We start from the raw sequence: 15636 nt of genomic DNA, 5'->3' as shown, positions 1-15636 counted from the left end.
TTCATATTTTGGTATTTTCTTGTACATTTTCTTGAAATTGTTTTATGTCATGTTGTTTATTATTATTTAAAAAAAGGATATAACAGAATATACATACAGAACCCAGGAACATGACAAAAATGGCAACATGCTCAAACCTTCTCAAATCCAAATTCATCCCCATGTTATTTCAACTGTGAAACAAATTACTTCTTTAAAATTGAGTTCAATATTTTTTTCTCTCAGTATATTAAGGCATATGATGATGTTGGTGATGATGGGGGAAAATACTGGTAAGTAAAAAATGACCCACATCATATCTAATTTCTGGCCAACAATGACAGGTTAGCATAGTGTCATTGGAATTTGATTTATCAGATTTTTTTTTTCATAAGCAAACTGCATGAAATAGATCAAAGGCTCGGTTTATATGCAAGTCTTTATACAGTGGCAATTTCTTAAATGCTTTAATCTTTTTAAAAGCAAAAGCTAACCTTGATCTGTTTCACTTATGAATTAGAATGAAACATACAATAACCTCCAGTTCAATTAACAGATTAAAAACGAGGGGAAAAAACAATACACACCAGAAAATTTGCAATAGCTTTTAATGTGAGGAAAACATTGTGTCTTCTGCTTCAAGACAAGGAGATCGATGATAAATAAAGCATTACGTCTCAAACACATCTTACAAAATAAATCACAAATTAAACGGTTTCAGAATTTTACATTTAAACATGTTACACAAAATATTTACATAATATTAATTCTTCCTTTTTTTTATTTAGCAAGAAAACATATGTACCTTAGCCTAATGTACAAATGAAAGTTTACTGTCAAAACAAAGATGAAAGAAATTAAACTATACTCCTGAGAAAATGCTGGTTTATATTTTAGTGCACACCATCATTTCTTTAAGGCTAAACAACTTCAATTTACATTTATGTGTGAGACATGTCAATAATATACTGCCTGAATTGAGTTTTCCCTGTCGCTTTGTTCCTGAGGACAAAAGTGTCACTGAAAGGTCTGTAAGGCCATAGGCACCGTTTTCCTTAAATTATGAAACAATAATTCCCTTTGTGCATGTGAAGAAATAATAATTCCTGCATTGTGTCATTGTGTCTCCTCTGACATCAAGTTATGTAAATCCATAGAGGAGTTTTCGTTTATAAAATGCTTCTCTGCTGCCCCCTCAAGGTGGAGTTAAGTCAGCGCAGGTGAAAACTGCAAAGCAAATGGGACTTTTAAGAGCATGTACTGCTTTTATAAAATAATTATAATAATAAAAATAACAAATGTTCTTGGACCACTAAATAACTCCTAAAAAAAAATCAGGCCAACAGAAATTCTAGATGCACAAAAGCCTGTATGCTTGTAGGTTGAATATTCATGTATGCTGAAATAAGTGGACACTTTGAGTGCAAAAACGGGGTGTTAAAAGTATTATTATTGACATTTAGATGGCGCATGATAAGGGTGAACGTATAGGCTACGTACACTATCCAGTGTGGATGTTTATCTCCATTACCTGTCCAGCAGGTAGCTTTAAATATCCACCAGTATTTACAGCTCATCCGTCCTGCTAAAGTCATGAAGTATTAAACGCAGAAGGATAAGAGAAACTCAAACTAGCATGAAATGCATACAATGGCCCCCAAAAAACTGTCCTTAGGGCATTATCTTTGGAATGCTAATGAAAAATTGATTTATCAACTTCGGGGTAACGTGTGAATGGTGTTAAAGTGCTCAGTGGCATTTCAAAGACGGGACTCCTTCGAGACCCTAAAATAGAAGACATGGGGGAAATGGAAAACCACCTCTCTCCCGTAATCCATTTAAATGTTAAAACTGTGATTAAATTTTAAATTGTCATTCTTGTGTGCAATAAGCCGAAATGATTTCTCTTCCTAAAAAGTTGGCCAATAAGGGAAGTTACAATTGTTTACAGTTTTTGCGTTTTCTAAAACTTTCGGTGGAACAATTGATTTGTAAATGAGTGCCGACAATTGAGACACTGAAATTCAGACAATCTGTGTATTTTAGCAATGTATGGAAAAATGGGATGTGTCTAATAAACAAACATTTGAAAGCAAGTGCAAATCTAAGACTTGAAATTGCAAATCTACAAATTTGAAAATGATCTACAATTTGGGTCACTCTTACAGAAAACATGCCCACATCATTTATCCCCAAAATAAAATAATAATATTAGAATATATAAAACATAATAATAATAATAAATATATAAATAAATATATAAATATATATATATATATATATATATATATATATATATATATATATATATATATATATATATATATATATATATATAAATATAAATATAAATATAAATATATATATATTACTTTATTACAGCAAAAAAATACCGTAATAAAATACTATATGACAGCAGTAAAACATTTACCATGATATTTAAATACAACTCAAATAATATATTATTACTGTTTCTACATTACTGTAATAAGAATTTGGGGGTAAATGTGCTAAATTGTTATTAAAACAATGTAATTATTCTAAAAAAACAAACAAAAAAAACAATCCTAAAATAGGCTTCATTTTGTTAAAGCAAAATATTTATTTTTTATTTTGGGGTATAACATGACATGGATATGTTTTGTGTGATTTAAGACATTTTAAAAATGTAAGATGAACCATAATGGCGGTATGCTGCTTCCTACATGATTTGATAGAAAGTCCATGAGAGGGAATGATTTGGACAGAAGGGATGATGGGTAAATCAGCAGAAGAAGATCTCTCCGTCCATAGGAGGCTCCGCCAGGGGCAACAGATGTGATGCTGGAGACAAAAAACAGCAGGATTTGAGAAGTTATATCTACACTGAACCAACGAACATCTGAGATTCATACATTCACTTATTCAGTACGTGCAAAGACCCCTTCCTCCTGACGAATCATTTTACAATTTAAATGGAAATGTGTGATGTTTTGCATCAGAGACTTTGTTACCAATTCCAGTCAGAACGGATATGGAGGTTGTGGTTTGCAGACTAACTGAATTAATTATGTTTCATTATCTCTATTGAATTAGTGCATGAGAGTTTACTGTGTTCACCTGCATCCTGAGGCTGGCTTTTGCTCTTCTTCTTCTTTTTGTCCTTTTTGTCCTTGGATGTAGCCAGCTGTAGCAGTCGTGTAGGCATTTGGTTTTGACCCTCTGAGCTCTGAGTTTTGCTGCCCAGGGAGAAGAGGCTGCGACCCTTCTGTTTGGAGTCAATCCTGGACAAAGAGTTCTTCCTGGGGCTGGACGATAACTCGCCCTCCCAGATCTCTCGCTCTATAGAGCTGCTGCTCTGGAGCTTTAGGGAGTCCTCCGATGTGCTGGAAGGGGTGCGCTGAAGCCGAGCCTGTGGAATAATAAATTATATGTTATCATGAGTTAAAACTCAAATCAGAACGGGATCAGAAAATGACAAGTTCAATCACAAGCATCACAGGTCAACGTGTCAAAGCATGCATGCTATTTGCTAGATACAGTACTGTCTGGAAGGAAAGCGCTCAAAACCGCAAACTCCAAACTAATTGAGTGGCTTTACATTACTTCTGTTAGTCAGAGCGCAGGTTTCTTTTAAGCCTGCCAGGAAAAAGTCATGTTTACAAAAAAAAAAAAAAGTTAAGGTACAAAAATAACTTTTTTTGTTAATTATTCATAATACATTTTCTCACTATTATAAAATGTTTGGAAGATACAATAATTATTTTCATGTTACAAACATCATGTTACAAACATTTTCAAGTTTGTCTAAATTAAAAATAATATTATATATATTATTATATATACTATAATATATATACTTCAGGTCGGTAAGCTTTTTCTAAAAGAAATTATTACTTTTCCCAGCAAGGAGGGACTAAATTGATCAAAAGTGACAGTTTAAATCTATATAATATAATATTGCACACTATTACTGCCTTTATGGTAATTTTGATCAAATAAATATAATTTATTATATTTATATTAAAAAAAAAATTGCATGTGTGTGTGTGCACGCGTGCTTGTATACAAACTTAACATTTGTTTTTACTGTGTTTTGAAAGATTTTAAAGAGATTAAAAGGTTGTTTTTTTTTTATCTTTAAACAGATAAAAAAATGAATGAGCATGCACAATTATATATCCAATATCAGCATATACATAATACAACATATGTACTGTAATAACTGGCCGATAATAACTGATATGGTACCAGTATATTCTGCTTCTGTAATTTGTAGTGTTTTCTAGGATACATGTTTTTAACTACAATAAACAAAATGCTTAGTGAACAAGACGTTAGTCAAAATTTGGAAATGGTTTAGAAAATGGTTCATTTTTAAAATTAAACCTTTCTTAATTCATTCAATTTTATTCAATCATGCACACGGTAAAAAAAAAAAAAAATTCTCAAATCAACAAATATTTTTAGTTGCTCTCAACACCAGAAAAAAAAGAAAAAAGAATTTTCAATAAAACACTGCAGAAAGAAATATGATGACCTTCAGATCTTTATTCGGAGTGAATTATTATTATAAATAATGACTGATGTAAATGTGCAGTTCAAGTCTCACCTCCACCTCCCGGAGTTGCTCCACTCTCTCCAGCTCCCTCTGAATCTGCTCCCTCTCCCTCTCCAGCCTCCTCTGAGAGTCCCTCAGTCTCTCTAGATCCCTCTGATATTCCTCCTTCCTTCCCAGCAGCTCCTGCTGAGCATCCTCCAACTCCTTGTTCCTCCTCCGCATCTCCTCCTCCCTCACGTGCATCAGCACCTCCCGGTCCGTCAGTTCCCGTTCCTTCACTTCCCACTCCTTCTCCTTCCGTCGCTTGTCTTCGGCGTGGGCGGCTTGCTGGCGCTGCAGAGCGGTGGCTTCCTGACGGTGTCGCTCCAAGCTGCGCTGTTTCTCCTGCTCCACCAGCGAGGGGGGGCGAGAGGAGGAACGGGAAGGGGCGCGCTCGCTCAGGGCTTGACGCTGGTCCTCGATGAAAGTGTCCTGCTGCAGCACCACGGCCTGTGAACAAAAATCATGTAGAAACCATTTAAAACAATAAACACGCACTTGTGTCTGTTATATCACACTGGAATAACCTATTCATTAAAATGATTACTGTACCCATATACACTACTATATCTATACAGTGGGTACGGAAAGTATTCAGACCCCCTTAAATTGTTCACTCTTTGTTATATTGCAGCCATTTGCTAAAATCATTTAAGTTCATTTTTTTTCCTCATTATTGTACACACAGCACCCCATATTGACAGAAAAACACAGAATTGTTGACATTTTTGCACATTTATTAAAAAAGAAAAACTGAAATATCACATGGTCCTAAGTATTCAGACCCTTTGCTGTGACACTCATATATTTAACTCAGGTGCTGTCCATTTCTTCTGATCATCCTTGAGATGGTTCTACACCTTCATTTGAGTCCAGCTGTGTTTGATTATACTGATTGGACTTGATTAGGAAAGCCACACACCTGTCTATATAAGACCTTACAGCTCACAGTGCATGTCAGAGCAAATGAGAATCATGAGGTCAAAGGAACTGCCTGAAGAGCTCAGAGACAGAATTGTGGCAGGGCACAGATCTGGCCAAGGTTACAAAAAAAATTCTGCTGCACTTAAGGTTCCTAAGAGCACAGTGGCCTCCATAATCCTTAAAGGAAGACGTTTGGGACGACCAGAACCCTTCCTAGAGCTGGCCGTCCGGCCAAACTGAGCTATCGGGGGAGAAGAGCCTTGGTGAGAGAGGTAAAGAAGAACCCAAAGATCACTGTGGCTGAGCTCCAGAGATGCAGTCGGGAGATGGGAGAAAGTTGTAGTAAGTCAACCATCACTGCAGCCATCCACCAGTCGGGGCTTTATGGCAGAGTGGCCCGACGGAAGCCTCTCCTCAGTGCAAGACACATGAAAGCCTGCATGGAGTTTGCTAAAAAACACCTGAAGGACTCCAAGATGGTGATAAATAAGATTCTCTGGTCTGATGAGACCAAGATAGAACTTTTTGGCCTTAATTCTAAGCGGTATGTGTGGAGAAAACCAGGCACTGCTCATCACCTGTCCAATACAGTCTCAACAGTGAAGCATGGTGGTGGCAGCATCATGCTGTGGGGGTGTTTTTCAGCTGCAGGGACAGGACGACTGGTTGCAATCGAGGGAAAGATGAATGCGGCCAAGTACAGGGATATCCTGGACGAAAACCTTCTCCAGAGTGCTCTGGACCTCAGACTGGGCCAAAGGTTCACCTTCCAACAAGACAATGACCCTAAGCACACAGCTAAAATAACGAAGGAGTGGCTTCACAACAACTCCGTGACTGTTCTTGAATGGCCCAGCCAGAGCCCTGACTTAAACCTAATTCAGCATCTCTGGAGAGACCTGAAAATGGCTGTCCACCAACGTTTACCATCCGACCTGACAGAACTGGAGAGGATCTGCAAGGAGGAATGGCAGAGGATACCCAAATCCAGGTGTGAAAAACTTGTTGCATCTTTCCCAAAAAGACTCATGGCTGTATTAGATCAAAAGGGTGCTTCTACTAAATACTGAGCAAAGGGTCTGAATACTTTGGACCATGTGATATTTCAGTTTTTCTTTATTAATAAATGTGCAAAAATGTCAACAATTCTGTGTTTTTCTGTCAATATGGGGTGCTGTGTGTACAATGAGGAAAAAAAATGAACTTAAATGATTTTAGAAAATGGCTGCAATATAACAGAGTGAAAAATTTAAGGGGGTCTGAATACTTTCCGCACCCACTGTATATGTCATTGGTCTATTATTTTGTATATGCAGCTATGTCTTGTTAATAAAAATAAAATAAAAAACACTTGTAGCTAGTATGAGGATACAAGTATTCAAATTTATAAATATATTCATATTCAAATTTATAAACATACATTCAAGTTTTGTATAGAAACATTTTTATACAGAATCATGAAGAACAGCTTCAATATACCGTAACAGGTTAACTTTTTCCTATTAAATTTAACAGAAAAATAAATAAATAATAATAAATAAATAATATAAATATTTCATTTATTTATTCAATTAAATTTAACAGGAAAAAGTTAAATCCAGTATCATTTACAAATATACATTCAGATTGACCTATATGACATCTATATTAATGGAAATTCATTCAAAAGTACATGATCAGATAGTAACTGTTACATATTTATTTATTTACATTATATATATATATATATATATATAATTTATTCATGTATTATACACTGACCGGGCCACTTTATTAGGTATACCTGTTCAACTGCTCGTTAACGCAAATATCTAATCAGCCAATCAAAAGGCAGCAACTCAATGTATTAAGGCATGTAGACATGATATTATTATCATATTAATATTATAATATTGTTAACTAATATATATATATATATATATATATATATATATATATATATATATATTAGTTAAGATGTCAGTTATTTCAGTTAATTCTTTCATATATATAATACACATATATAATACTGTTTTTGAAATACACACCTGAAGTGAGGTCAGGAGGTCATGAAGGTGAGTGACACTACTCAGGACCTGCTGTCAGGAAACACAAGTCAGTATGAAAGACTGTCATTTGTTAAGTCTCACAACAGCAAGAAAAAAGATACATCACAAAAATACATACAACTTATTAATATATAAATGTAATTCAAGGATGTCATAGGAAACAGTTGTTATCTTCTCGACATGTTATTCAAGTGATATCCACTGATACTTTGCCAGAAAGCTAAAAACAACATCCACAACCCCAAGACGCGCTGAAGGATTACACCCTGAACTCTAAAAGAAGCATGATCTTCTGTCTTACCTCGCTGTTTTTCTTCAGCAGGAGCAGCAGGTTGGCATTTCCTCCCTGTGGAGCAGACAAGCAGAGACTGCAGCTTTACTGAGCCCAGCTGAGAGCGTTTAATCAGCCCAGCACTAGGCCTGAGCCCAGCACACCGCTACTCATTACGCACATTAAGGGAGTCAGGCCATGCTGGCCGCTCATAATGGACACTTATTCATTTTTCCACCCTCCACTGAGCTCCCACTGCACTAATGACTGCCATTAGCTACAAAACCTGACAGGATATAATCACACTGCATGTGTGTGTAGTAAACACTAAATGACACAAGGGGGCAGTATGGGTAATATGGTTCATATATGGTTCTGTTTATTTAGTCAGAATGCATACATTTCAATATAATGACTATTTTTGGGATATAGCCAAACTATTATTTCAACTTGACAAGTTGTCAGCAAATATGCGGCTTAACGAGTGACCATTAAAATTAACATAACTAGATAATATCCATGAATAATATAATGTGCGCTTTTTTTCAATCCACATTTGACATGATTCCGAGCTACAATAAGATCTTACCAAAAGGAGTCAAAAAGCTCAATACTTGAAATTCATTTGCTGTGTATCCAAAAAAGCATTTAAAAATCAACAAATGTTTCAGTTATGCAGGACTTATTTTGTGTTCTTTTTTGGATACACAGCAAATTCATTTCAAGAATTGCGTTTTTTGAGCACTTAATGACTATTTATTTCTTTATTTAATATTTAATGCACTTGTTGCACGTTGTTGGAATAAAGAATGGAATATATTTTTCCTTTATATTTTTATATATTAATATGGTACAATATGTTCCTATTCAAATCAATGTGATAATCGAGTTAGGTCAAAAGTAATCAGATTACATTACTTTAAACGTGTATTGTAATGGATTAAGATACTAACTACAATTATTGTCATGTAATTTAGAATCAGTAACCAACTACAATTTGTAAGTAATCTACCCAGCATTGAGACATTTTTTAAAGTTAAAGTTTCCTTGCTGAATAAATGTATTAAATTCTGTCAATAAAAAAATAAAAAAAATAAAAATCTTACTACCCCCAAACTGAATGGTTTATAAATATGAACACATTCTAATTTAAATATTCAGGTTTACAACTATGTTTACAGACTCGCATATTTTGAAACTCTATATGTAATCTAAATTATTTTATAATTATAAATTATAAATTGATTTACAACAATTGACATCTGTATATTTGAATATTTGATTTATATTTATACATTCAGATTCATGAACATAAACTGAGTTGCTGACTGGGAAAAATAGTGTTAGCTTAGACAAAAGCTAATTTTCTATTGGCTGGAGCACAGGCCTTTTACCTTCTTTAGCACACTGTCAGATTCTGTCCTACGAAGATCTTCGGCTTCTTCTTTGTCTCCATCTACAGACACACAAACACAATGACTGTAAGCAGGATCCAATCAGCAATCAATCATGCTTTATATAAAAAAGATTTATAGTTAACATGAACTAACAATTAACAATACTTCTGCATTTATTAACCTTAGTTAAACTAATCTCAACATTTACTGATGTATTATTAAGATAAAAGTTACTGTGAACATGAACATTATTAACTAACATTAACAGGTAATAAATGCTCCAAAAATATATTGCTAATTGTAATTGTTAGATAAAGGAGATCTACTATGCTTTTTTACATTTTCAGCTTTCTTTAGTGTGCTGTTGCTGTTTGAACATGAATAAAGGTCTGCAAAGTTACAAAGCACAAAGTCACTCAAAAGGGAGTTATTCTCTATATCAGAAACGCCTCAATTGTCGTCTTGAGTTTTCTTCCAGGAACGAACACGTCACAATATTCCTCATTTAAATAATTCCTTCCCATACGCAAAATAAAGGAGCGAGGCCTGGTTGAGTTGTGTTAGTAGTGTGTTGAAACTCATTGTTATGGTAACAGGTGTGACATTTCCCAAACATGCTCGAGGCGGCTGACCAATCACAACACACTGGGACCAGCTGACCAATCAGAACACATTGCAATTTTTGGAAGGAGGGGCTTCATAGAGACAGAAACGATACTGACAGACTGGGAGGAGAGGTACTGCATCAATGTAAAATATGTGAAAAACATGTTTTTTGAACATTCAAGCATGAAAACCTTATTCTAGTAGACCCCAAAAACACAATCAAGACTTTTATTAAAGGGGACGTATTATGCCCTTTTTTAATGTTGTATAAATATATTACTCATTGTTAGTTCATATTAGTTAAAGCATTAACTAATGTTAACAAATGAGACCTTACTGTAAAGTGTTCCTGTTTTCTTAATTAAACAATTGTTTAAAAATCTAATCTTGTAGTAAATTAGATACAAGAAGTTTGTTTGCAAGTAGTCATCCAAACAATTATTAATTTGACATTTCTTCACGAGTACATTAAATGTCTCACGTTTGCAGATGTTCATCTGGTGGCTGTCAAATCCTCCGAAGGTCTCGGCTCTGCGTGGCAGACACACGGGCCCCACGTTCCCCTGAGCGCAGGCCACCTGCTGCCCGACCGCCCCTCCCAGAGTGCTGTTCACCAGCGCCTGCAACATCTCCACTGTGCAAACACACACATGCACGTCACTAACCGCATTACATTAAGTGAGTTACTAGTCCTGGAAGAACATTAGAGCTGGAAATGAGATGCTGCCACAGCTGCCACCAAACACAAATAAGTCACAAATAACACATCAGTTTTAAGACGACAGGTGGAGAACAGCTGAAGACGCTGGTTGTGTTTCTTACCCTCTCTGAGAGCGTCTATCATGATGGGTTCCCCCTTGGTAACGTCCTCGCTGTTGGCCCTGAAGAGCATTTTGACAGCCGAAGCCGTGTCGTCGGACGAACCGCACATGTCATGGAAAAGCTTCATCTTCTCCATCAGGAGTGAAACGATCTGTTCATCTTTCCTCTGGAGCATGTCTGAAAAGAGCGTTGTCATTTGCAGATTAAGGATTTGGAAAAATTAAAACCCTCTTTCCTGCACCATTGTTTTGCACTGCTACAGTATGAAATGAACAGCACAACGTCAAAAGAAATTATCGTGCAGATTTATGTAACTTAAAGTCTAAACTGAATGTAATGAGAGAACTGTGAATTAAGACAAAGATTGTAAAATTCATGATAACTAATTGTGCATGTTACTCGCTGATTGAATGCAACAACATACATTGCAAAAAAAGAAATAAGAAAATGACTCGTCTGGATCATTTTAACAAAATGGTCAAAAACACTTACAAATCAGTCTCAAACTATTGAGTTTTATTGAGTGTCTTCAATGCTTGCACTATCATAAAAAATAAATAAAAATACGTTTTCAAAAGATATTGTTTTTGATTAGTAGTCCTGCCCTAAACTCTTTTGTTTTCATAGATATAAATTGGCACAAAAAAACATTTATTTATTAAAAATAAATGGATAACATAAAATTTGATATTTAATCATTTAAGTAATAAAAAATGGAGAGGGAGATATACATATATACATATACATATACATACATATATATATATATATATATATATATATATATATATATATACACACACACACACACACACACACACACATATATATTAGGGCTGTCAAAAGATTAATCGCGATTAATCGCATCCAAAATAAAAGTTTGTGTTTAAATAATATATGTGAGTGTACTGTGTATAATTATTTTGTATATATACACACACATGCATGTATATATTTAAGAAATATTTGCATACATATACTGTATATATTTATATATCATTTATATTATATATAAATATATATTTTTATATATATAAATAACACATTTTTCGTAAATATATACATGCATGTGTGTGTATTTCTAGATACAAATTTAATTATACACAGTACACTCACATATATTATTTAAACACAAACTTTTATTTTGGATTTTATTTGGATATCTTTTGACAGCCCTAATATATATATACACACACACACACACACATATACACACATATACATATACATATATATATATATATATATATATATATATATATATATGTGTGTGTTTGCAAATATATGAAAAATATTTAAAAAACTACTTTTATTTTGGGGGGAAAATACAAAAAAATAGACAAAGTGGTATTGTAATGTAAGCTTACAGAGAGAAAGCTGCTCACCTCTCATTTCTTTACTTTTAGTTTCGAGAAGCTTCTTGTCTTCCTCCGTTTCACTCGGGATCCCTTCATCATCGTCCTTTTCTCTGTGAACCCACAAGACGCTTTCAAATACACTTTCATTGCCTTTGCACCTTTATGAGTATACCTTTCCTCCGATAAACACCAACCATCCACCACTCCATTTCTTCAATTATTTAATTGAATAATGACATATTTAATTCTATGATACATTTTAAATAAATCAATATTTGAATGTCTCGATGGAGAGGGATGGCTCAGAATATCTGGTACTCACATTGAGTGCATGGCGTCCTGAATGAGCTGCATCCAGGTGTTGCGTTCCTCTCGGGAACTGGCGTGAACCTCCACCATTTCGGGGTTTGCGATGCCGGCCGTGATGAGGAAGAGGCCGCGTTCCTCGTGGGCCACCTCACGCACGATCAGCTTCTGCAGGGAGATAGCGGTGGCTCGCTGGTCCTGTTGATGAGAAAAGCAAGCGCCAGACACAGAATGAGGAGGGCGGAGTGAAGGAGAACGAACATGCAGAGAGAGCGATCAGAGTGATGGAAAGAGGGAAAGAGAGGAGGAGGGAAAAACAGAGCAAAAAAATAGTAATCATATAATTGAACTGAACATCAACATTCAATATACAGACATTTTACACTGGAAACAAACTACAGTCATCCATTGTGTTGTGTTTGCTAATCTGGACAAATATCTAAACCTAAGTACACTAAAAAAAAATGAACTAGGAAGGTTGTACACTTTACATAATATATTTATATTTAGTTTACTTATAATAATTGTGTTTGTTGACTTGAAATGTTTTTTTCTATTAAGGTCCACGTAATTATGTCTCAACTTAACAGTACAAAATCCTAACGTGTTGTCTAAACACAAACCATTTATGTTAAGTAAAAAAATTATTACATCCAGAGGGTGGCAGTATAGTGCGACGCCAACTGCCATTTTGCCCTAACTTAATTTGATTGTGTTCAATCTGCTTAATATGTAAAATTTAAGTTTACTTAATCCGTTTGTGTTGGATTACATGAATGATTTGTGTTGCATTAACTGAAACTGGGCAGTGCTTGTTAGTTCCCAGCATGCTTTGCATATGGTTGAATTAAGAGAGAATAAATGTTAAAATTAAGTGTTATTTTATGTTTTTTTGAGAAAATGAGAAAAGGGGAAGACTTGATAGTGTGTAATTGTGTTTAATGTTCAATTACGTTGGAATTATTAGAACCATTTAAAATACAGTGGGTTACCATTGTGGAGAAGTGTGGAGCATTTTGTTTGGCTGTGGACTGATTTGGTTACTTTTAACTGCTTTGGTTGAAGGAGCATGTAAATCCTAGCATTTAAGATGCTAATATGTGCTACTGCTAATAAATAGCTAGCTATAGTCTATTCATTTAATTATGTGTCACTAAAATAAATAAAATATGAATGGGTGAATGAAAATAACAAACACATAAGTTGAATGCAAATTAAGTAAATTAGTTGGGCTGACACTATTAAATTAAGCTGTGTCCAACCATAGTAAATAAGTTGAATCAACCTTAATAAATTAAGTTGACCCAACATAAGTACATTAAATTGGAATAACAGAATTGCATAATGCTGAAATAAAGCAAGTTAATCATGTGGAAATCATTTCCATGATTTTTTAATGTTCATTCAAAGAGTTATTTTTTTGAGTGTATTAAACTTAATGCACTATTTGTGTTAAGGATATCTAATATAATCTAATAATGGCTTGATGAGGAGGCCAGCTTTTCACGTTATATTCCCATTCTCGATTTTCCCCCAGTCATATGGCCACATTTTACAATCAACACACTTTTTCTTAAGAAATTAGGTCAAATTAAACATGTATTCTTCACCAAATGCAAAGCATATGTCTATTTAGGAAAGTTAGTGATGAAATTAATCCGAAATAACAATGGATGATACTTTTGTTCTGACTGTACAGAGTGAGAAATTTCCTAGTTTTCAAAGAAAACGGTTTGTAAAAACATCATGAACAAAAATTAAGATTAGGTAATGCACAATGGACTAACATGAATAAATTGTACTTCTATTAACTAACATCAATAAATATTAAAAAAATGCTGTAAAAAATATAGTGCTAATTGATAGGTCATAGTTCATTTAATGCATTAAAGGTGCCAGTTATTCTACTTTGAAATGTGCGTTTCGTGTCGGAATGTCTGTGTTTGTTTTGGTCTGTGTGATCCCGCCCACTGCCAATTTACCCAATAGTTTTTCAACACCCCTGAGTTACCAGTTGGTGGAAAACACAGCGTATTGCAGCCATGGACGCAAGCAACGAACTGTGTCAGAGACCGCAGATTCAACCCACCCTAAACAGCCTTAGCATCCATCTGTCCGGTTCCTGTTGCGTGTCATCAATCTGGCAACCCACGTGAGGGCAGGGGAAACAACTCTCTCCAATATTTTAAATTTGGGGACTGCAGTATCCATTTCAACCGCTAGCTGTCCATATTACATACTGCACCTTTAACTAATGTTAATACATGAGAAGAACATAAAATCCAATTACTCACCAGAGACGCGAAAACATATTTCTGATCTTTTTCTTGAAGGAACACAAAGACATCAGAGAGAAGAAGTGCGTGGACATCTAGGGATCAAAAAAACAAAGACGATGCTGCAGTAGATATTCAATTAAAAAAAAAAAAATGGTAGCACTTTTAGTTTAGTTTAGGGACCCTTTAGTTTAGGGTCCAATCTTCACCATTAACTAGTGGCTTATTAGCATGCATATTACTAGGATATTGGCTGTTTATTAGTACTTGTAAAGCACATATTAATGCCTTATTTTGCATGACCATATTCTACATCCCTTAATCCTACCCAATACCTAAACTTAACAACTAACTTACTAACTATTAATAAGCAGTAATTAGAAGTTTACTGAAGCAAAAGTTGTAGTTAATAGTGAGAATTGTACCCTAAACTAAATAATAATAACAAAAATTGAACCACAAATAATAATGCAATACTATTTATGTGGACATGTGCAATCAAATAAAATTAAATTAAATTGAAATAAGAAAAATGAAAAAAATTTTATAAATTAGATAAAAATGCCCCCGGCAAATAATTCTAATAATAACAATGATGCGTTCACACCATGTCGTAATTACCATAATTGTGAAACGACAACACGCGTCAATCTACTCTGTTGTTCACGTCATCGGACTAGGAATTATGTGTTTCTATGTCAACACTATCAACACCAAAATGAATCTGTAGCAGTCAGGTGGTACAGTGGTCATGTGGTACAAGTAGGAGCTCTCACGAAATTCCCAGCTTACAAATTGTAATTACGAGCTCTACGAGGACGTGAACGTTTTTCACAAATATAAATCTCGCAATTACGGTAACTGCGACATGATATGAACGCACCTTAATTCAATATTAACTTTGTTCATTTAATTACTTTTTCTTTTAATTTATAAAATTTAAAAACTAGCTAAATGTTTTTTTTTTATTTTTTTTATATTTTTTATATCTGTCATTACAGTCACACATCATTACCAACAGACTCTCAAAAATCCATTTGGAGGCGATCAAGCCCATGATCAGATTTCAG

At 34.5% G+C, this 15636-nt stretch overlaps 1 protein-coding gene across 17 annotated transcripts in view; it reads right to left on the bottom strand.

Moving 5' to 3' along the window:
- Positions 1–570: 570 nt before the first annotated feature.
- The window catches only part of LOC311080248 (A-kinase anchoring protein 13), a 75161-nt gene continuing 60095 nt past the window's right edge, over positions 571–15636 (bottom strand). For 12 of the 17 annotated variants that reach the window (XM_084110045.1, XM_084110047.1, XM_084110048.1 and 9 more), the window contains 11 exons: positions 14585–14661; positions 12307–12488; positions 12012–12094; positions 10627–10803; positions 10286–10438; positions 9196–9257; positions 7832–7876; positions 7510–7560; positions 4571–5008; positions 3079–3370; positions 2594–2802 (listed from right to left, as the gene is read on the bottom strand). In XM_084110045.1, coding sequence (XP_083966171.1) covers positions 2744–2802; positions 3079–3370; positions 4571–5008; positions 7510–7560; positions 7832–7876; positions 9196–9257; positions 10286–10438; positions 10627–10803; positions 12012–12094; positions 12307–12488; positions 14585–14661 — 1619 coding nt within the window. In that variant the 3' untranslated portion in view covers positions 2594–2743. Of the gene's footprint in view, positions 1207–2568; positions 2803–3078; positions 3371–4570; positions 5009–7509; positions 7561–7831; positions 7877–9195; positions 9258–10285; positions 10439–10626; positions 10804–12011; positions 12095–12306; positions 12489–14584; positions 14662–15636 lie in introns of those variants that run through there. The other 5 variants (XR_014605543.1, XR_014605545.1, XM_084110055.1 and 2 more) reach the window with 3 other exon arrangements.

This window comes from Abramis brama, assembly GCF_963993115.1.
Source record: "Abramis brama genome assembly, chromosome: 3".
Taxonomy (NCBI): domain Eukaryota; kingdom Metazoa; phylum Chordata; class Actinopteri; order Cypriniformes; family Leuciscidae; genus Abramis; species Abramis brama.
Note: the sequence above shows the minus strand (reverse complement) of the source record. Positions and strands in the feature narration are given on the sequence as shown.